We start from the raw sequence: 24,479 nt of genomic DNA, 5'->3' as shown, positions 1-24,479 counted from the left end.
AGTAATGCACCTTATTTAAATTGATGTTCATTTGAGATATCAAATAGTTTTTTTGTTTGATATCTTTTCGAAAATGTTTGAGATGCTTGCCAATAGTTTTTCATTGGAAAAAATAAATATCTCTTCATTTAAAGAGTCAAAACTGTTTTGGTTTTGTTCATAGTATTGATGCCATGATCTTAGGTATATACTGTATGTGTGTGTGTATTATCGGTTATCAGTTATCGGTATCGGCCTTTAGGAGCTGAAAGTTATCGGTATCGGTTTAAAAGAAAAGTTATCGTGCATCCCTACTTTTTACTTGTAGGCTAGATTTGTTTATATATACTACAGTGATTTGTTTTCCACAGAGCTCTACGGTGCAAGCATTTTACTCGCATTTGCGACTAAAAATAGTTTTGTGCGAGCAAAAGAAATCATTCAGGAGTACGCTGTGCGAGTACAGATTTCAACCAGCAGCAGAAACGAAAGGCGAATCCTGCCAGTTGTGGGTTGAACGGGGGTCACAGACACAGACAGGAATGTATTCCTGTCAAATACAGCAGCCACAGTGCTCTGCGGTGCAAGATAACAACTTACCGGCGACCGAGAAGCCCGGGTCCAGGTCCAATAATTTCCTCTTCCTGGTGTCATGACTGCCTAAAAGTACCTGAACAGCCAAGCCGTGGTGGCACACAGGTATGTGACGTGTCAGAGGAGAAACGAGCCGTTCACATTTCTCTCTTTGTGGCAGGTAACGGTCCACAAACCTCACCACACTTAAGGGACTGTTCTTAATTTGTCAGGGGAGGAGGGGGGCTGGTTGATATTTGGTTGATTTTTTTATTTTGTTTATTATATTTCGATCCCCGCTATGTTAATCACTTATTGATGCCGTTTTGAAGTATGAATAAGTCAATAAGTAATTTATTCCATTGAAATATCATTGATGTATTATAGAAAAGTGATTATCTTTTTATAAATGACAAAAGACACAGCTGCCTCATTTTCGCTGTGGATTCGTGATATTAATCAGAACCGTGATAGTTTCACTGGTATCGTACCGTGGGTCCCAATTTTGGTACTGTGACAACACTAATCTGGAGGGGGTTCATCTGCAAAAACGAATGAAAAACTAAACAACGGCATTCGGTATTCGGCCAAGCGTTTAATTTTATTTGGCTTCGGCTTCGGCCACAAATTTTCATTTCGGTGCATCCCTATCTGTAACCTTCTCTTTTGTTGAACCTTGCAAAATGACAACACAGCCCCCTATCGTGGATTTCTATCTCGCTAGACATTTTTGAGGGCTGGTGCTCAAGCAACAAAAGCGCACTCCTCTCCTAATTATTAAAAAAAAGAAAAAAAAAGAAGTTACATACCACATATTTTACAATTTTACTTATTTTTCTTAAATATTTTACTGTTCACATACTGTTTGATTACTTGCTGCTGTAACCCTAGAATTTCTCAGTTTGGGATCAACAAAGTACTACCTACCTACCTACCTACCTACCGACCTACCTACCTTCTTAAAGAATCCCAGAGAACAGACACTTGCAGGCAGCTGCAGCTCAGCAGTCATCCTCTCCTCGCTTCCTTTGCACACAGTGGGTCTCATTCATGAAACGTGAGCAGAAGGAATTTGTGTGTAAACTGTTCGTAGACGGAAATTTACGTGCATGTCCGCATTCATCAATATTTTAGTAGCTCCGATCTTTTCGTAGCTACTAACAAAATCTACTCCTGCTCCTGACCACTCGTAGTGCTTGTGAAAATTTAGTAAAGCACATAAATATTGCCTGTCACTATTGGAAATTACAATTTTAATTCGTATTGCGCTCTGTTATGTACACATTACACAGATGCCTTTGAAACACGTAATCTAAACATGACAAAATATTAAAAATATAACACATTTAGTTAAATTAGTTGGCAATTAGCAGGTTTAAGATCCAGATTAGGTTCATGATTGTGAATTATCTATGTAAATCGACTCAATAGATTACACGTTCTTTCTACATGTTGAATGATGATAATAAAAATATCCGTAAGGACAGCCGGATCACAGCCTCTTCGGCCTCGGTGCCTGGGTTCAGCAGGGGCAGCAGGAGCAGCAGGTGGTGGAGCCACGAAGGAGCACGCGCCAGCTCAAAGAATTATTTCAGACAACACGTTTTTTTTTTTTTTTGTTTTTTGTGGCTTTTTGATCATTTGAATGAATAAATCTGTTTGAAAAATGTTTAATTTACATTGTATTAAACAGAGCTTTAGGCTATTAAGATTAAAATAATTTGATGCATACAAAACTGCTGTAGGCTATATGTTATCCGTATCATTTGTTAAAATAAATGTTAAATAGCTCTACATTCCGACAGCCATCACTGATTTAGAGTTTATCCATTACGCACAAAACATCTCTGGTTTCCCGTTCCCACTTCATTCAAAACCCCATAAATGAATCTTCTGTTTGTTTGGTGACCACTGTATTTTTTGTGTGTGTGCTTATGCGTTTCTTTGCCTCCAGTTTCATATCAAACCATTTACGCTTCACCTCTGACATGGTTCTTTGTAATACGGAGACAACATTAACAGCATCTGTTACCTCCCTCCAGGCCTTCGCTTTGCCTGTCCCTGTCACACCACTACTAACTGAAGAAAATAAAATGTTTTTTTCTTAAGTCCACTTCACCCAAAATTATTTTGATCTCCGCTTCGGAAAAAATTCTTTTTTCTTTCTCTCTCTTTCTTTGTTTGCGCCATGACTGACAGGTCGATTGGATGCACCTACACCTCCTTATATGGTGGTCATTGGCTATTCATAGCGGGGATTTATGCTAATTGCTGATTACCAGGAGTGCGCTGTCACTTTACGATGGATTGGCATTCATGATCATACACACGTGTTTACAATCAAATCTGAGTTTCCCGCAGCGTTCCTGAATCTGGAGTAGGTTTTTAGTAGAGTAGGCTTTTATGTGCAAACCTACACACAGATTTACTCACTTTTCATGAATGAGACCCAGTGTGTTGGTGCAGTACTAAAGTGCATTTCTTTCTTTTCTTTTTTTTTTTTTTCAGTTTTTCTTTAAATTAGTTATCAGAGCTGTGGTGTGGGAGACATAGTTTAGTTTAGTTTATTAAGATCCCCATTAGCTTTTGCAAAGCAGCCGCTATTCTTCCTGGGGTCTTTTCATCTTCATGAGTGACAATACATATACAAGACATACTTAATACATACCAATACACAAATACACATACATAGAACACACACGACATGAGACGAACACTGAACATCCGAATTACAAGCTCCCACATTGAATCATCACAAAACATTTACTGTATATCCTGTCACACAATATGCCATGACCCAAACATGGAGAACAGGTATAAATGACCTGTGGTTTCTAATGGTTGAAATTTTGAGTTAAATAATAATCTCTCAGTTTTATTTTAAAAGTTACCATGTTCTTCTGTTCAGGGTTCAACGCTAAGGTTTTTTTTTCACTTGCCCGGTCGGGCAAGTTGGTCAGAGATCTACTTGCCCGAAGTCAGTTTTTACTTGCCCTAAAAAAATTGTTTAATTTAAGCGGCTATCAATTAACAAAGACTGCAGTTATTTTTATGTTATGTAACCTTTATTCACACTGTATTTATTAATTAAAACAACATATGTTATGTATTGTAGCTTAATTCCTACACAAATATGACAGTGTCAGGGCTTAAAGTGAAAAGTTTGTCAATCATTCTCCGTCTATAATTTTGCACCCTACTTGAGCCATGCCCACCTCTATTTATTTTTCACCCCTCTCTCCAGTTCTGCTGTATTAACACCGGGTTTAATATATTTTGTTTCCATCTCTCTGCCCTGCTCTACTCTACTTCAATGCTACTTAGCTCTCTCTCTACTCTACCAGTAGACTACCACATCCACCTGTTGCACAAAACGCACACAGCAGTCTTTCCCCTAGGATGGAGTTGTAGCAGCGGTGAAGGTGAAGCACACGCATGAAAAATAATTTTCACATGCGTGAAACTTATTTGTGTGCTTGCAAAGCACAGCCTGCTGGGATGTGTCTATGTATCTACTGGCACCAGAAGGGCTCTTTAGGACTAAGTACATACAGTACATGTGTGCACAGTATGAGCAGGTGAAATGTCTCTCTAGCTTACATAAGAGGTGTCTCAAGATTTAGGAAAATACAATTTTGGGGGCTGGGGGTCAGGTTTGGTCAGGAAAATGCGGCCCGAGCCGCTCTAGCGTGCTCACCTGTGTGTGTGGCGGAACTCCGCTGTGCGCGATGCAGAGAGCAGAGGAGAATTGTTAACGCGTGACCATGTAGAGACAGAAATGACACGATGACATAACACCATAAATAGTATATTGTGAAGCGTCCGTCGTGCAAAATAATATCAATGGGGGCTGTCGGCAGGACATTGTTACGTGTGCCTGTGACTTCAGGCAGAGAGACCGCTGCATCAGAGCCGAAGGAGCACGTTTTAAAATACATTTATTTTATCAATTAGTTATTAACTTTTACTATTTTTAGCAACTTGCCCGATCGGGCAAGTGAGTTGTTAGTTTACATGCCCGACCTTGAGTTTTACTTGCCCCGGGCAATCGGGCAATCCTTATTGTTGAGCCCTGCTGTTGTATAACATAATTAGGAAGGGCATTCCACTCCTTCATAGCTCTGTATATTACTGTATGTTGAGAAAATGTTCTGGGTAAGGTAAAATAACCTCCCCTAGCATGACGAGTTGAGTGATTATGTGTCTCTGAACTAAAAGATAATTTTCTACAAAAAATATTTGGCATCTTTGTTGTGATAACATTTCTAATAAATACCATCAACAAATATAACAATCTGTTCTTAACATCCAACCAACAGAGACTGCCATGCATTTTACAAATGTTTGTCCTCATTCCACAGAAAAGTATTACATGTGCTGCTTTATTTTGTATAAGCTGTAGTTTTCTGATGTTGGCTAGTGAGGTATTGGACCAAACAACTGTACAGTAATCCATGTGTGACAAAACCAAAGCTTGGATTACCAGTTTAGTGGTTTGTGTTGTTAAATATTTAGAGCATCCCCTAATCATAGAAAGAATATTTCCAATTTTAGTTATTATTCTCTTAATATGTATATTCCATGTGTTATCTATGATAATCCCTAGTAATTTAACTTCATTCACTTGTTTGATGGATTGATTATTAATTGTAACATCAAGCTTTGGATTTGAACTCAATGAATTTTTTGATCCAATAACCATACTGGTTGTTTTTTGTACATTCAAAAAAGTTTATTACAGCTAACCCACTCTGAAACCAACTTCATTTCTTCACTTAAATTTTCATTTAATTCATCAATAGTTCTTCCAGCTAAATAAATTGTTGTATCATCAGCATGTGAGCTGTATTTAATGCCAATCATTGGTGAAAATAGAATACAAAAGAGGTCCAAGGCAACTTCCTTGAGGTACTCCATGTTTGACCAGTTTTAAATCTGACTCACTGCTGAAAAATCAAGAAAAACAGCTCCGATCATTTTCTTTTGCTCGAGATCATTACACCAATCGTCAAACATTAGGGTCAAAGCTGTTGCCGTGGAGTATTTTTCCCTATAAGCATGCTGAAAATCTGTAAATAAGTTATTATAAGAAAAATATGACTGAATTTGCTCATACACGACTCTTTCCATTATTTTACTTAGAATTGACAGTAAACTTCTAGGTCGACTATTTGACTCAGAAAACTGCAACTTTTTGTTTTTTGGTATTGGTATAACTTTTGCAATTTTCCATCCCTGTGGCCATATATTTTTAGTCAGACATAGATTAATTATATGTGTAATCACTGGGGCCACAATAGCAACAACAGGTTTTAATAGCCTTCCATCAAGAAAATCAACCCCAGGTGACTTATTCTTGCAAGTCATTAACATTAACTCAACTTTTGATACCGTAACATTCTTGAAATCAAAATTACATTCTCTACCCTCCATAATTTCATTTATTAATGTAACTGCAAGATCAGTGTTGTTATGCTGTACAGTATTTTTCAGCTTATCAATTTTATTTATAAAATAATTATTCAAATGATTAGCAATATCCTAGGTTTAGTTAAAAACTCCTCCCCAGTTTCTAAGTAAGATGGTGAAGACTTGGTATTGCCCTTAACTAAATGATTTAACATGCTCCATAATCTTTTACTATCCTGTTTAATTTCCTGAACTATGTTGCCATAATATTCTTTTTTCTTTCTCCTATTTAATTTTGTAACAAAAGTCCTTCATTTACAATAAACTTGCCAATCTGATTTAATACCAGATGATAAGGCAATCTGTTTTGCCTGATCTCTTTCAATCATATGTTTTTTAATTTCTCTGTCCAACCATGGTGAATTAATAGTTCTCACTGTGGATTTTTTCATAGGTGTATGATGATCTATGACACTTGTTAATGTGTTATCAAAAACCTTAAAGGCAGCTTCAGGATCTTCAAGCCACAAGATATTTGACAACATTTCTCCTCATCAAATGTTTTAAAAGACCTCTTTTTAATTATTCTAGAACCCTCCTTTGGCACCTTTGTTTTCCTGACTGTTGCAATTTGGAGGGTGGCAGTGGCTCAGTCCATAGGGACTTGGGTTGGGAACCGGAGGGTCGCCTCTTCGAGTCCCCATCCGGACCAAAATATGGAGCGTGGACTGGTGGCTGGAGAGGTGCCAGTTCACCTCCTGGGCACTGCCAGGGTGCCCTTGAGCAAGGCACCGAACCCCCCAACCGCTCGGGGCGCCTCACCAAGGGCAGCCCCCTCACTCTGACATCTCTCCACTTTGTGCACGTATGGGTCCTGTTTGTGCATGTGTGTGTCTTTCGGACCTGTGTGTAATTGACAAGCAAGAGTGAAAACATTGAATTTCCCCTCAGGGGGATTAATAAAGTAAATAAACTAAACTAAACTTAAATTATGATCACTACATTCTGTAGGAGTAGATATAGCTTTAGAGCAAATCTCAGGTGTATTTAAATAGAGATGATCAATACAAGTTGCTACTCTTCTGCCATCCTTATTAAAACTGATTCTTGTTGGTTTATCTATTGCTTGAGACAGCCCTGAAGCTGTACATACATCTGTTAATTTCCTTCTCATTGGACAGGACAAAGACTTCCAGTCTACATTCATATCTGCCATAAAATATAATTCAAAATTGGTACTACAAGCAGAGTCCAACATTTCACATATTTTGTCTAGATATTCAGAATTAGCACTGGGGGGTCTGTAACCACATCCTATGAGTATAGGTTTAAGATGCTTTAAATGTACTTGCAACCAGAGAGCTTCAATATCGGATTGCATTAAATCATGCCTTATTCTTACAGGTAGGTGGCGCAGCACATAAATGCAAACCCCACCTCCATAAGCATTTCTGTCTTTCTTATAAATATTAAACCCTTCTATCATCAAGGATGTGTCCTCAAAAGTAGCATCTAAATGTGTTTCAGACAAAGCTAAAATATGAAAATTATTAGACACGAGTATATCCTCCTCTTCATTTAATTTATTTTTAATACTACATATATTTATATGGGCCATTTTTAGGCCTTTCTTTGGTAGTTTATGTGACATCAAACAGAGTGTACATTCTATTCAGTCTCATTTGGATTGATTCAAGTTCGGAGCAACATAAAATACATTTAACATAGTAACAGATACCCACAAACATTAAAAAAAAAAAATATATATATATATATATATATATATATATATATATGAACACTTTGTATTGTCACAGAGATTATACCACTGGTCTATCCGTGAGAATCAGCCAACCTCCAATACTGTACTTGAACCAAAACATAATTCATGAAAAAGCATGTGTAACCACAAACAATGAAAACTTCTAGTGTGATACGCCACATCATAACTCATCTGTCAGTGCCCCCCCCCCTGTTCTGCTGTCAAAGCGTAAACTATGTTTTGGTAAAGGGATATGTCCTCACTCAAAGCCTCTCATTGTTAGTACATCACTTCATAATGGGCTTCATATTATTTAAGCTTTGATTGTCTTAATTGCATGGCTGCTTTATTCGATGTTTGTAGATATTACAAGTGTGAATGATGTGTCAACCTTTTATACTGTCTGTGTAACACATGAAATGGAAATGAGAAAATGCTGTAATTTGACTCACTGGTGACCACTGATGGTAAAATTGTCTGAGCTGACAGCCTCGTTGCTCATCCACACATGTTCCTGTTGTCAGCGCTGTAGTGAATAAATGGACCTCTGCTAACTTGTTGATTATGTTGCAGACAATGTGAACATGAGGTGATTATGAAGTTGTCCATTTTTTCACATTGCCCTGTGTGTTTTATTACTTTTAGGTGATCTACACCTCATTTGGAGGCTCATCTAAAGGGCTGCACTTCAATAATCTGATTGTGGGTCTGGTTCTTCTGACCAGAGGACGGGATGAGGAGAAGGCCAAGTGTAAGTTGTTTGGAATGAGTTAACAGGAAGTGTGTGTTGCTTTTCTGTGTGTAGAGTTTTGTTGTCTTAATATTAGTGCAAGTGAACGTTCTTTCTTTCTTTCTTTCTTTCTTTCTTTCTTTCTTTCTTTCTCTTGTTAAGCTTAATTAATGCTGTTTTTCAAAGGGCTTCCACACACTTGAACCACTGTTTTTGACACGGCTGTCTGAGCTGAAGTAGAGCCATCTAATTCATTTTTGCTCTGTTCACTGGAAGCAGACCGCAGAATTTACAAGTGTCTTTAGTTCCATGTGACGCATATGGAAATGGACAAATTATCCATTTTTCGTCCGTCCGTCCCATCTTTGTGAACATGCAATCTCAAGAACGCCTCAAGGGAATTTCTTCAAATTTGGCACAAATTTTTACTTGGACTCAAAGATAAACTGCTAAGATTTTGGTGGTCAAATGTCAAGGTCACTGTGACCTTGTCTGTCTCGTTCTTGTGAATGTGATATCTGAAGAACATCTCAATAGGGCTGTAGTCTCCTGGTCGACTAGTCGATTATTTGGTCGCTATGCTCTCAGCGGAAATCTCCGCTCGTCGCTAGGCTAATGTATAACGTTACCATGTAAAATGCCATAGGCTGGTGCTAATAACATTAGCATGTTGTATTTGTTTGGAAAACGTGTTTAATATATGACAGTAGGGCTGCACGATTCTGGAAAAAATGAGAATCACGCTTATAATTGATCACGATTCTCTCACGATTTATTGTGCTTATTTCCTGATACAAAAGGAAAAGTAACAAAAATTATACATAAATAATAATAAAAAAATCATTAAATAACAAAACCTATGACTGTACCTGATACAAGAGACACAATGCACATAAACTCTGGTCAGCAGAGAGGGAACACTCCTCCACTTTGGCCTTTGATTAATACAAATTTATTGGGGCATCATGGCCAAAATGTGGGGCACCAAGGCCAAAACCAATGGTGCAATAACAATATGTGCTAATTACATTGAATGAAGACAAAACAATATATGTGTTGAGAAACAGTACTGAGTTTATTAAAACTGTAAACTGAACATTTGACTTTTCCACAAAATGCTGTGTGATAAATGTTATTAAAATTAAATTAAAATGTGAACAATTCATAATATTCATTGTTATTGTTATGATAAAATAAAGTATAAATGGACTAAGCAAGATCAAAATTAAACGTTTCAACACCATGCATTTGACAGGAGTATTCACCTAACATAGCCTACATGTCTTTAATTATATAATTATTTATATGTCCCTATGTATATTTTTGCATAAATCCCCAATATTTTATTTGCCTTTAAAAAATTCTCTTCGTTTATTTAATTTGGCAGTGTTTATTGTATTATATGTATTAATTCTCTACAGGATCTTGTATGTTCTTTAATGTGTGTTCAATTTATTAAAAGAAAAAAAACAAAACAAAAAAAAACGTTTTGGTGAACCCTGCAGCAAAGTGAACCCAATTCCTCAGAGAGGATCTTTGCCTCCCAGTTTGTTCCTGGCGACAGAGCAGAGTGATCCGTCTTTCTTCTCAGAGGATCTTCGTCCCATGAGAGCAGGCACTCAGCTGCTCTCCATGTACGCATTTTAAACCACTTTCGCTGGTGATTTGACAGTCACTAGAAGCACATTATGACCCTCTGTAAAAGTTTCTGTGTGGTACCTGTGTTGTACATGAGCTAACGTTAGCGGCTAAGGACTGAGAGGCTGTCCGGTATATGTGTGTGTGTGTCTGTCTGAGGAGTGTCAGTACGTTAACTTGTTAACCGTAGCCTTGCTGTTTGTCATGTTAATGTTATCGTCAGCAGCCCTGAATAGCTTGTAAAGCTTTAGCATAGTTAGTTAACACATTTGTTATCAGCCCATGTGTTTACTGCTACAGAAAATTAATAAATCTTTGGTTTATTTGCACAACGTCGCCTCTCTGCCGTCTTTTATCACGCTTGCTGATGCTTAGTTAACTTTACCAGCAGATCTGCATGAGGCACAAACTGAGGCTACAGCAGAGATATTGGATAAAGCAAGATACCCCACTCAGCTCACTTCCTGATTCAGTGACGTTAGCGCCACGCCCCCGTAGGAGACTTGCGGCCGCTCTGAATGTATTGTCGTCAATGAGGAAAATGAACGTGATCACAATTTATGGTAAATTCTTTCGCCCTATAGTCACTAAAGTAAATATTGGGTTCATTTTCCACAAGCCACACATCTTACCAACAGGGGTTGGGAGGGAGGGGCGGTTGAGGGAGAACAGGCTCTGATTGGAGGGAGAGCTAACCACGCCCACTTGGGAGACAGGAAGAGTAACCGTTTTCTTAACATTGGATAAGCCTACGGTGGGGTATCTCTGGCTACAGTTAGCAGTGTGTTTTCCCCTTATAGTCAGGTTCACTGTGTACAAAAATGTACTTTTGTGGGAATTTTTTGGGGATTTGTTGACCTATACATTTTTGGAATCTGCAGACCTTGGGGAATCCAAAAACCAATGTTGCCACTTGCACAGACACCTGTATGGCGGCCATTTTGGAATTTCAAAATGGCCGCCATAAAATACAGAATTTCAGCTACCTTGGCCTCTAAACAACCTAAAAACTCAATTAAACATGCCAATCATATGTTTTCTTGGTCAAGGAATCCAATGGTGACTTCAAAATTATGCTCAGAATCGTGCTGTGGTGCCCCCTAGGGGTGGGAAAGAAAATCGCTACACTTCTTACTGCCCCCTCAAGTCACATACATCACTGATTCTTGAGAGTTGGGACAAAGCATGTCCCACATAGAAAAGTGAAATTTATATCAAAAATCAAGCAATTCATAAACCCCATTAAATCAGGAAAAAGCATCGTCTGCGATATCCCTGAGGACCCCTTTCCATTCCTCTGCCTGTGGTGAATGCAAGAATACCACGCTCTTGTAAGTTAACCATTTTTTGATATTTTAGACAAACAATGTCAATATTCCTTAACAGCTGGACCAGTTCAACACCATCTCTCTGTTATTATACTTTTTAAAATACAATAGTGGATTGAATTATAGTATTTTATTCAGATTATTAAGACAGCTAGCTAATTTTGGCAGTTGCTAGCTAGTAACTGCCAAAATTAGCTAGCTGGTTGCTGAAATTAGCTAGCTAGCTGCAGTGTTTTTTCCTTGCGTCAACTCTGTCAGACCTGAACTCCATCAGGCTCTTCATCTGATGGAGGTGATCATATTAACACCATCTCTCCATTATGATAAAAAAATATAAAACCAAACTGAATTTAACTTTAGAGGTTATTGAGATGACTAGCAAAAAAAGTAGCTAGCTGCAGTGAACAATGCACGTCCTGAGGGAAAGCCTAGGCTACATATTTTATTACATTAGAAAACGAGTGTAATTTCAATTATCTTTCAGATAGGCCTACTAAGTTTTTTGTGTTTGAGGTGAACTGAAAACTAACTGAAACAATGGCCTACATTTATTTTGTATTATTTTATTTTTCAGATCGTTCACTCTTTGATGCATATGTGCTGCAGGAGAAGGAGAAAGGTCTGTTAACCATATGATGAACCTGATAGCTACAGTTTAGCTCGGTGTAATTATTACTAATATAAATATAACATAGTAATAATCCAAACCCAAGCATTTTCAGTGACTTTGATGATGCCTCTGATTTATGAATAATAAGGTGGTTGTTGTATTTTTAGAGCATAACTTATCATGGATGAAATCCCTGATGATGACGACAACTCGGCTGAAGATGTGGACTGGAAACTATGCATTTTCTGTCAGGGGTCTAATGCTAGTAAAACAGACTTGGTTCTGAATCCCAGGATTGATTCCTTACAAAAAGTACTTGATGTGGTGAATGAGCGAGCTCGAGTACTTGATGGAGAATATTTGAAAATTCAAAGCCGTCTCCAAGGATGCACTAAAGAAATCCTAGCAGAAAGGAAAGTCACATGGCATAGAGGCTGCTACTCTAATGCCACCCACCAAACAAAGCTGCAACGATCCAGAGACCGCTTTGAACATGCAATGTCCACTGGAATAAAACGTGGCTATAAAAGATCCAGTACAGAAATGGAAGCCAGTGAACCAGGACCCTCAATGCCCTTCACAAGATCTGCAACAAACCCACTACTCAACGACCTATGCTTCTTCTGTCAAACAGATAATAGTCAACCACTCTTTAAACTAAGAACTGAGAATACAGGAGAGGCACTCAGACAGGCTGTTGATATTTCCCAAGATCCAGTGTTGATGACAAGATTAAGCACTGCAATATCACCAAGTGATGCCCATGCAATAGGTGTGAGATATCATAGGCAGTGCTGGAGAAACCATGTGTTTCATGTCCTCAGAAACCATACCCACGATGAAGCCAAATGCACAACAGAAGACCTGCCCATGCAGATGTCATGTTTGATCGAGTTGATCAATATTGTTGACATTAAAACTCAAGACAAAGCATTTCTCCCCATGGATGATGTAGAAAGAACATACATTTCTATGCTTGGTGGCAGTGAGGAGGCACAGAAGCACAAACCAAAACTGACAAGGAAATGGCTAAGGGATCAGATTTGTCACAATTTACCAAGAGTGAAGTGTGTGAGACCAAACAGGAAAAGGCCATCCATTCTTTACTGCCCTGAAGCCTGTGAAGAGAGTATGGTCCACATGACTATGACACAGGACCATGCAAGTGAAATGGATCAGGACCATGCAAGTGAAATGGATGACATGAAGATGTTGCACAAGTCAGCTCAGTTAATACGCAGAAGTATTGTGAATTTCAATAAGAAGGAACAATCAGGCATGAACATATTGAGCAAGGTAGAAGATGTTCCAGTAGAGTTATACAGCCTTATACAGTGGATATTGGTAGGACCTGAAGTTGAGTTGCAAACAGAGACCAGGAGTAGGACAATGCAACAATCAGCCCTTACAATAAGCCAAAACATCATGTATGCTTTCAAAAGCAAAAGGCAGGTGCGACACCAACCGAAGGAGGTGACAGACAGGTTCCGGATACAGCATGCCAGAGAAAATCCGCAGGTTCTCGGGTTGGCACTTACCATCCATCATGACACCAGGAACAAGAAGCTGTTGGACCTCCTTCACTTACAGAGCTACTGTGTGCCATACAATCGGACACTGCTTCTGGAAACGGCTATAGCCAATGCTGTTGTGGAGAACTCAAAGCGCTTCAATGGCCTGTATGTACCTCACTTCCTTAAAAAAGGAAGCTTTGTGTTCTTTGCTGTCGACAACACTGACTTTGCCGAGGACACAGTGGATGGAAAAGGAACCACACATGGGACAATCACTGCAGTATATCAGAAGGCCAATGCTCAAGGGGAGGTCATTGCACCCAGTCTGGAACTTGAAGAGGCAAAGAATCTATCAGTTTCTCCGTACCACACACCCATCAAGCCTTGTAGCAAACCCAAACGCAGAGTGGTCCAGAGAGCACAAAGATTTGAGGTCAACACTACAGGAGTTGCCGAGTCTTATCAAATGACCACCAAAGGCTGGATCATCGCATCTGCCCTGTCTAGAGAAAATGGAGAGCAAAGCAAAATCCCTGGTTGGGCTGGATTCAAGTCACTTGTGTCATCCAGCCAATCTGTGACCCATGTTGGTGCTCTACCGCTACTGCCAGAAGTTGCACATGAGTGGTCTACAATGCTCACTGTGATTCTACAAGCATCCCAGTTGAGGAGTTTGGTTGTTGGTGAAGAACATCCAACAGTGATAACCTTCGACATGGCCTTATACGAAAAGGCAGTGCAGCTGTTGGACTCAAGGGATGATTTGAAAAGAACAGTTCTTCCCAGGCTGGGTGAGCTACACACTGTGATGGCAGCACTGCGGGCACTAGGTACATGCATTGAAAATTCAGGGATAGATGATGCATGGATTGAGGCTGGTGTGTATGGCCCTGCCACCACACGGCAGATCCTGAAGTGTGCTCACTACAAGAGAACTCTTCGTGCACACATCCACACATACATGTCTCTGTATGAACTTCTCCTGGAAAAATTCTTTTCAGAAAAGCCACACCTCAAATCCATCTGCTCCCAGCCTGTGAGTGATGTCCAGGAAGCCTGTGCAAGATTAGCTGTTGACAAAAGCACAAGTGGAGAATGCATTGCTAATGCAAATGACAGCCTACTCCAAATCCTTACAGACAAAGGTGTTATCGAACAGCTGAAAACATGGGAAACAGAAAAATGCTGTAATGCAATGTTTAAGTCACTTACAAATTACCTCCGCCATGTTGAAACCATCCTGCTCTTCATTGAAGCCTCAAGAAATGCTGATCTAGTTCTCCACCTGCAAGCAGGAGAGGCACTAAGTAAGCTCTTCTTTGCCCTAGATCGAATGAAATACAAACGCCTATGGCCACGGTACATTGCAGACATGCAGGATCTGAAGACCAGTCACCCAGACACCTGGCATGAACTTCAAGATGGGAATATATCCATCACAAAGTCCGAGATACCGTTTGTCTCAATTGGCGCAGACCATGCATGCGAGCAACTAAATCGGATGATGAAGATACACTCTGGTTTAATTGGTATTTCCAATAATGCCAACGCACGACAGAGGTTCTTTCTCGCCACACCAGAAATGTCACGCCTCTCAACAGAGTACAAAGAGCAATTTGGTATCAGGGCTGATAAACCACAAGCACACCATGAGGTACAAGCAAGTGCTATCCAAAAAGAACATGATGCTGTCAACAAGATCAAGTCTACAATACTGAGTCACGGAAATCCCTTTGATGCAGAAGGTGATCAGCTTTACAACTTCATGACACATGCATATGTTCCCCAAGAGAATGCCCTACAGATTTTGAATGTTGGCGACTATGGACAGAAATTGTATGAAGAATATGTTGCTGAGCGCATCAATGGAAATGTCAGTTTGTGGGCACCAATCAAGAGGCAGAACAATGCCATGTTCCTGTCAGGAAACAAAAAGCAGTCAGTAAAGATTCGAGACCAGTCAGTGGATCTAAGAGAAACAAAAGATCTATATGGTCGGTTTATGGTTCTCGCCAGATCGAACCGGGATATTGATATGAAAAATGCTGTAGGGAAATATGAATTTACAATAACTCCCAGAGCACTGTTTGCCCCAAATGGATCCGTCCTTCCGTGTACTGACAAGTCAAAGCTCATACATTGTCTGGAAAAAGTGAAAATAAATGAAGAAGTCCAACAGACACAAGCACAGATGTCTGCAGAACATGGTGATGGACCTGAAACATCTTTAACACCATCCAAGAGTCCGCAAATCGCTGTGGTGGATGGAATGGTTCTAGTCCAGCAGTTGGCAATGAAACAGGGGACAATCAGTACAGTCAAAGATCTGGGCCAGCACTTTAATGACAGACTCTTGATGCTGACAGCAGATTTTGATGAGGTTATTCTGGTCTTCGACACCTATAAAGCTGACTCACTGAAACAGAAAACAAGGGAGAAACGACAACAAGGCAAAGATCCCATTCAATACCAGATTGATGATAAAACCAACATCAAACATATACCAATGAGACGGTTCCTATCTCATGAACAGACCAAAGCTGATCTAACTGAGTACCTTGCACAAGCAGTCCTCAACCAGAATGCAAACTCTCAAAGGTTGTTCATCACATCGGCCTCAGGCAGCACAAGAAGCAATCGCAGCAAAATGTGTTTTGAAGAAAACAACCACGAGGAGGCTGACACACTAATGATATGCTTAGCAGCATCTGCAGCACAGCGCTGCCCCAAAGCACGGATGGTCATCTTCAGCCCAGATACAGATGTCTTAGTTCTGGCTGTTGCACACTACGAGAAGCTCTGTAGAAACAATATATATATGCAATATATATGGCATCGGGTACTGTGGAGATTGAGCCAATCTGGAAGGCACTGGGACACGAGAAGGCAGGAGCATTACCAGCATTCCATGCATTCACTGGAGCTGACAATGTTGGGAGATTCTCCAGAATCAGCAAAACTAGATGGTTTCAACTGTACATGAAGGCTGACAAGGACATCTTCTCCGCCCTGGTGAAACTCTCTGACGAAGGCGACGTGCAACAGGAAGTAAAAGATGCGCTGGAAAAGTTTGTGTGCTCAGTGTACTGCCCGAAAGGCACTGACATAAAAAACATTATAGACCTAAGGTGGCATCTCTTCTGCAAGCACCTGGCTGAAAGCAGCAAGCTGCCTCCCACAGTTTTTGAGTTTTCGGGTTTTGAGTTTTCTGTGCCTACCGAGTCCCGACTGTTGCCAGCCTATGGTGTAATAAATGTATATCACATTTATGTATGGATTATAGTTTTAATTTACCTTTGTCATTGTTTATNAGTACATTTTTGTACATAGTGAACCTGACTATAAGAGGGAAACACACTGCTAACTGTAGCCAGAGATACCCCACCGTAGGCTTATCCAATGTTAAGAAAACGGTTACTCTTCCTGTCTCCCAAGTGGGCGTGGTTAGCTCTCCCTCCAATCAGAGCCTGTTCTCCCTCAACCGCCCCTCCCTCCCAACCCCTGTTGGTAAGATGTGTGGCTTGTGGAAAATGAACCCAATATTTACTTTAGTGACTATAGGGCGAAAGAATTTACCATAAATTGTGATCACGTTCATTTTCATTTCGTCGTTGGGAGCGCTTGTTTTTATGCAGATGATGTCCCGACTCCCGGCACGGGCGGGGCCGGCAGAATCGCCGTCATTGAAAAATTAGATCGCATATGCATATGAATCAAGATCACGATTTTATTACGATTAATTGTGCAGTCCTGTTAGACAGTTGTTTTGTCGGTGAATGTTGTAAGTTGTAATGGAGCCAAATCATGTGCCGTTACCTTTGTTAAATGTTGCTGTTGTCCCAGGTTTTATATGAGAAGAGGAAATGATCGCTAGACGCTATGCCAATTTATACAATGTAAAATGCCATAGACTTGTGCTAATAACGTTAGCATGTTGTATTGGTGGGGGAAATGTGTCCAGATAAAGACAAGTGTTCTGTTCTGCGATTTATAGTGAAGCCAATTTGTGTACTTGTGTTTGAAATTGTCTCAATTAAGCCATATTTAATGTGTGTTTTGAATCAACTATATAAATAAAGTTTGATTTGAAATAAACTTTACAGCACTTAACACAGTCCTCCACCGCCGACTAGTGTTTTGGAGGTGTAACTGCAGAGTGACACAGACACACCACTGCAGAAGTAAAACTAACGTGCAGATTTTTTTTCTTCCCACGACTAATCAATTAGTTGAAGATTATGTGCGACTTTAGTCAACCAAGATTTTCTTTGGTTGACTACAGCCCTACACCTCAAATTTGGCACAAATGTTCACTTGGACTTATCAATGAACTGATTGGATTTTGGTGGTCAGAGGTCAAGATCAGTGTGACTTAGGCCTTATTTACACCCCAAGCGATGCGTTCATGTGGCGCTCGCAAACGTTCGCTGTTTACATGTGTTTTCATTTCGGCGAGCATGTTAACAGGTTAGAGCATTCACACCGCATCCGTCCTACACGCTGCTCGAGTCGTGCTGCTTTCGCGAGCAAGCTCGAAAATAGAAGAGACGAATCGCGAGCAAATGGTTCCTGTATTCAGCAAAACAACTTGTGTTTGCGTGTGTTGTGACCTCTCTTGGCCACCGTAGACACCGAGACGAATGGGCTTTTTGTGCTAAGGCTAGTAATACAAAGCAGACAAAGATTTTTGTGGTGCTAAATATTAATTCTCCACGCGTTGGAATAACCACTGGCGTGCAGACCTGTCCAACCTGGGCTTTGGGTCCAAACTCACTTCTTCTTTAGGGTTTATTGGAGATTTGCAAACACGGTGCACTACCGCCACCAACTGTTCAGGTGTGGTTTGTATTTTGACAGGACAGCAGCGGCTGCTGTGCGACGCGTCTGTTCGGTTTTGGTGTGAATACACGTGTGCTGCTGCTACGCTTGTGGACCGTTTCTTGACCGCATCGCTTATGGTGTAAATGAGGCCTTAGCATCTGTCTCATTCTTGTGAATGCGTTATGTCAAGAACACCTTAACAGAATTTCTTTAAATTTGACAAAATGTCCACTTGGACCGAAGAATAAACTAATTAGAATTTTGTGGTTGAAGGTCAGGGTCACTGTGAACTTCACACAAATGTCTATGAGGATGAAATAATTAAATGATGACTTTTTATAATCAAAAGGTCAAAGGTCATCTTAAATGTGACATCATAATTCACTGCATAAAACTTTTCTGGCCATTATTCAGTGTCATATCTCAGGAACAGAAGGGGAGACATTTAGTCAGATAATGAATTGGTGACATGACTCTTGGGTGTCCACCTTGAAACTGTGCTGGTTGTATAGATCTGTGTGTGCTGTCCGAGGGAAAATGTGTGTGAGGCATACATGTGTTTACAGACATGGATGTAAACTGTAAGAGAAACATGACTGGTGTGAGGTGGTATACAACCATGTGGCAGTAATTCAAGTTTTTTTAGTAGTGGCATGAGTAAGTCGGATTTCATGCAGGAAAACCCTCATCCTTCGCTAGAACTGCCAGTTACACCTGCAGATTTTAAATATTTTCTCCCTATACTTCACTTTGAAGTACATATATCCATCCATATACCCTGTCTCTATATTGAAGTTAAAAAAGTAAGATTATCCAGGAACTTCTCCTCCAAGGTTTAAGGTTTATTAATTGTCATTGCACAACACAGTGTTGCACAACTAAATGCACGTTGTAGTCTCTTTATGCTACACAAGAAAAACCAAACAATTTTTATGGTGGATAACAATGCCAGTTTGTAATGTTTTCAGTTAGTATGCTTTCTATTACTCCTCTGTAAAAATTGACGAGAACTTGGCATGGGAGGATGGCATGGAAATTTGAGTCTTATTAAGTTTCCTGAAGAAATGCAGCTGTTTCTGAGCTTGCTTAACCAGGGTGGAGAAGTGACATGGCCATGTCAGGTTCTCTGTGATGCTAAATCCCAATAACCTAAAACTGTTCACTTCCTCCACTTCAGCTCCACTGATGTAGTAATCATGGTGGCTGTGGCTCAGGAGGTAAAGAGGTTGTCTACCAGTCAATAGTGGTTTGATCCCTAGCCCCTGCTGTCTAGAACCCCAAATTGCTGGTATTTGAATGTGTGTGAATGATTATCTGAAGAGCAGGCATCTTGTATGGTAGCCTCAGCTACCGGTGTATGAATATGTATGTGAATTGTGTGACTGGTGCCTGTAGTGTAAAGGGTTTTGTGGTCACTAAGACTGTAAAAGCGCTCGTTGTGTAAATGCAGTCTATTTTGCATTTTTGCAGTTTCTTTTAAAAGATTTATTTTAATCATATCCTCACTTTTCCGTATTGTAAACATAAATGAGTCTCCTGGATAATTTTGTGATACTATAACTTTATGTTTTTAATTACTTCAGTTGTTTTTTTGTTTTGTTTGTTTGTTTGTTTTTTTAAGAAAAAAAAAGAAGTCTTTGATTCAAGCTTTTTAAATATAAATATTTTCTGGTTTCTTTATTTCTTTATTTCTTTATAACAGTAACTAAATATCTTTGGGTTGTGGCAGAGCCTTCCATACGCACCAGCTGCAGACCAAACAGCCAACTACTCATGCAAGTCCAGTCGGCTACTTTATTGTACTTGTATTGTATTCATTTTTAATAAAATAGGTTTGATTAACAGTATAGTAAAGTATCCAAAAGAGCACCTGAATGTGACTAGGATGTGACGATCCGTCGCTCTGGATCGATATATCGAGTAATGATCAATGATCCAATGTCATCAATTCAAAGTGAAAACATCGATCCATATTGTCATCTTTAGGATATGCTTTTATTTTGAAAGTTTGTGTCACTGTCAAACAGCCAGGCAGATGGCAAACAGCCAAGAGAAAGACAATGAGGATAACCCTATTTACTCTGGAATAAATCAGCAGTGTGGAAATATTTTCAATTTTGGAGAAAATAGGTCAATAGACAGAGCACATACAGAATGTAGGAACGTGTCCGAGCGTGCACCAGCGCGAGCCTTGCCTGAACCTCTTCTGTGAAGCCTTCTTCCGTACCTCCGGGCTCCGTACACCCGGGAGAGTTGAGCCTGATAGGAGGGGCCAAATTTGAATGTGTGTTTACAAACAGCAACTGGAAAATCCTCCAGACCCTACCTTTAAACCAATGTGGAGAAAGAAAAATGGTAATGTCACATGTAATTTGTTAAGCAATGAGAAGAGGGGAAAAAAGTCTGCTAGCCGCTAGGCTAATATGCAATGTAAACACGCTTAAGCTAATAATGGGTCACTAGAAAAAAACAATTGTTTTGTCCATGAACCTCGATTGGCTGACGCCTGTTCCTGGTTCCCAGTCGGCAATGCAGCTGACCCCTGTTCCTCGTTTCCAGTCTGTGATCCAGCCAACACCTGCTCGTCGTTTCCAGTGGGCAGTCTGGCAGACACCTGTTCCTGCTGTGCTACAGTGATCCACTGAGGATGAGCTTCAACTACTATTGGTTCCCAAGCTGCAGCCGAGCAGTCTTCAATGCCTGCCCAGCTGCAGCAGTCACTAGTTCCTGCCCAGCTGCAGCACTCCCAAGTCCCTGCTGAGCTGTAGCAGTTTCCTGGTTCCCTGCTTTCACTAGACTCCAGTTCTGCTCTCCAGCTGTTGGCCTCCTGCCTTTCTGTCCTGTCAACAGCCTCCTGCTTGGCTCTCCATGGGTCCAACCTGCAGCCGGATCATCAGCTGCCAACTGCCATTCCTAATCTTAAGTCCCTTGGTCATCCCCCAGTGGGGTCTCATCTTCATGATTGGGTTCCAGTGGGATCCCATCTCCATGATTGTGTTCCAGTAGGGTCTCGTCTCCATCCTCCAGAGGGGTGCAACTTCGTTGCCAAACTCTGTGCTATCCTGTGGCCCTGCCTATGTTGCTGACTTCATGAGGTGCTCTGCGCATCTGGTCGCCCTCCTGAGCTGCCTCTTTCTACTGCCCTGAGCCCGTATACCTGGGGTCTCATGCTCTTAGAGACTGTGTGGGATGAAACACACACATAGCCTAATTAGATATTTAGAATATATATAAATCAAAAATAGTCATTAGTTGCAGCCCTACTACAAAGCACAATCTATGTTTCACACGTGAAAAGTGCGCACAGCATAATTTTAAGGGCTGAGATTGGAAGTTTTGTGCCAAGATGCACCTTCTTGTGGCCTCCACCTCCTCTCTCCCCCTCTTATTTTTCTGATAGCTGTAGTTGAGTTTTGCAGGCAAGCTAACCCATCAGGAAGTTGACATTGCAGCTTCTACTGTCCTTACTGATGTGACATGCAAGAGTCCTGCCTTCCTGTGACAAAGCTGAAATCTTTTCTGACACTGTGTGTGTGTGTGTTTGTGTGTGTGTGTGTGTGTGTTTGTCACAGACCTCTTCAGCCTGTTTGCCAGTGATCTGGGTGGATATGCTGCTCGGGAAGATATAGAAGCAGTTCTGCAGGTCTTGGATGGAGAAGTTCCTGCTTCCGTCAAAAAGTGCTTCAGTGAGGTCAGCAAACACCACAGCCTGTCTGTCACCACATGAATACGCATATTAGCATTTACAGTCATTCTAGTCAAATGTCTTACACAGCACCCTCATCAATTGATTGATTTTATTAGACCATTTCATTTTATAAAAAAACACAACATTCCATTCCATTATCTCTCTGGCTCATGTTAAGTTTGTTTTCATTATTACAGAGGTGTTTGTCACATGCTCATAAAACAGCTATTGTTATAAGTTTCCCACATGGAGCCACCTCCACAGACATGATGCAATGTTTGGCAGTACAGTCAGTTATTGTGCTTGTTAATAGAGTACAAAAGCGCCTTTTGAAATCAAAATGGTGGTCACACCAGATACTGACTGGTTTTCTGATCCCCCCAGACCCCCCAATAAAGCAAAACTGAACATTTTAGAGTGGCCTTTTATTGTGGCCAGCCTAAGGCACACCTGGGAGAGGCGGAACTGCATCAATAACAAAAACCATAATGTCCTCAAATTAAGTTTCTTTTAACAGTTACACATCATTTGAGCATCATGCTCAAATCTACACATTAATCTACATATTGACAACACCTTGGACCCAGTGTCCAGAGAATTTTTAAACCTCTTAAACTGTTTGGATTTTAAACAACATATCACACAGCCGACCCACAGCAGAGGGCGCACCCTGGACCTGGTCATAACCTATGGCCTGTCCGTGAGTGTGTCCTCTGTTGTGGATCTGGCTGTGTCCGACCACTTTTGTGTGTTTTTTAATGGATCTGGCTGTGTCCGACCACTTTTGTGTGTTTTTTAACATCACCAGTTTTAACCAACAGGAGGTCCAGATTTTACAGAGCACACCTGCAGAGATTTTACCAGCACCCTGTGATTTTATTGTGGACAATTTTAACAACAAACTCAAGTCAACGCTGGACTCAGTGGCTCCACTTTTAATCAAAACAATTAGAACAAAACACCCCCGTGGAGAAATCAGGAAATCAAACAACTGAAAAGATACTGCAGGAGTACTGAGAGGAGATGGAGAAAATCAAAACTAACAGTCCACTACGAAATATTACATCAACATCTCAAAACCTACAATCACGCAGTCAAACAGGCAAGAATTTCCCACTTCAAAAAACTAATCTCTGACAATACAAACAATCCCAATTTCCTCTTCTCCACAATGATATTTTAACAAACAGTAATTTTAACAGATCGCCTAAGACAACAGCCAATGCCCTTTGTGAGGACTTTGCAGACCACTTCAGAAGTAAAATCAGTGACATCAGATCCAGTCTTTTATCTCAACAGATTTTAACTGTCGACACACCTGGATCATTGCTTTTACCTGAGGAAACACTGGAGAGTTTTGCCCTGGTTGATGCGAGGACACTTGGTCGAGTTTTCTCCCAAGTAAAGCCCACAACCTGCCTTTTAGACCCGATTCCCACACCGTTTTTTAAAACGTTTTATGGATTCTTTGAGGAACAGCTACTGTACATGGTGAATTGCTCTCTTCAGACGGGTGTCTTCCCGACCTCCTTGAAAACGGCGGTGGTGAAGCCCCAAGCAATTTAGACCCCAACATTTTTAATAATTATCGGCCTGTATCCAACTTACCATTTTTAAGCAGAATTTTAGAAAAACTGGTTTTTACCCAAGTAAATGATTTTTTAGATACAAATAACACTTTAGAGAAGTATCAGTCTGGTTTTAGGATGAACCACAGTACCGAGACAGCCCTTTAAAAGATTTTAAACGAAATCAGGTGCAATTTAGATAACCATAAACTCACAGTCTTGGTTTTACTGGATCTAACTGCCACCTTCGATACAGTCGACCATCACATTTTATTAAATAGACTGAGGCACCTGGTCGGCCTCTCTGGTACTGTTTTTAACTGGTTCATCTCTTACCTTACTGATCGACACTTCTTTGTAAGTATGGATACATGTTCCTCAGGAATGAGATAAAGTGTGGAGTCCCCCAGGGGTCAATTTTAGGTCCAACTCTTTTTCATCTCTACATGCTTCCCCTGGGGGACGTCATCAGGAGGCACGGCATTAGCTTTCATAGTTATGCTGATGATACGCAACTGTACATCGCCATGTCTCCTGATGATGCAGGGCCAATTGATGCCCTTTTTAACTGCATTTTAGACATGAAGTCATGGATGGCAGCGAATTTCCTGCAGCTCAACCAGGACAAAACAGAGGTTTTAGTCATTGGTCCTGAAGGCCAGAGAGAGAAACTTTTACCAAAACTACAGGATTTTAAACTAACACAATCTGTATGTATGTATGTATGTATGTCAATTTCAATTTTCAATTTTATTTATAAAGCCCAATATCACAAATCACAATTTGCCTCACAGGGCTTTGCAGCATACGACATCCCTCTGTCCTTATGACCCTCGCAGCGGATAAGGAAAAACTCCCC

The 24,479-nt window shown here is 40.4% G+C and overlaps 1 protein-coding gene across 4 annotated transcripts in view; it reads left to right on the top strand.

The window, feature by feature from the left end:
• The window catches only part of usp32 (ubiquitin specific peptidase 32), a 204,231-nt gene that overhangs the window by 35,631 nt on the left and 144,121 nt on the right, over positions 1-24,479 (top strand). For all 4 annotated transcript variants that reach the window (XM_050055471.1, XM_050055481.1, XM_050055453.1 and 1 more), the window contains exons 3-4: positions 8,369-8,474; positions 21,937-22,055. In XM_050055471.1, coding sequence (XP_049911428.1) covers positions 8,369-8,474; positions 21,937-22,055 — 225 coding nt within the window. The remainder of the gene's footprint in view (positions 1-8,368; positions 8,475-21,936; positions 22,056-24,479) is intronic.

Source organism: Epinephelus moara, chromosome 2 (genome assembly GCF_006386435.1).
Source record: "Epinephelus moara isolate mb chromosome 2, YSFRI_EMoa_1.0, whole genome shotgun sequence".
Lineage (NCBI taxonomy): Eukaryota > Metazoa > Chordata > Actinopteri > Perciformes > Serranidae > Epinephelus > Epinephelus moara.
The sequence above is the reverse complement of the archived record's forward strand: the minus strand, read 5'-3'. Positions and strand labels throughout refer to the sequence as shown.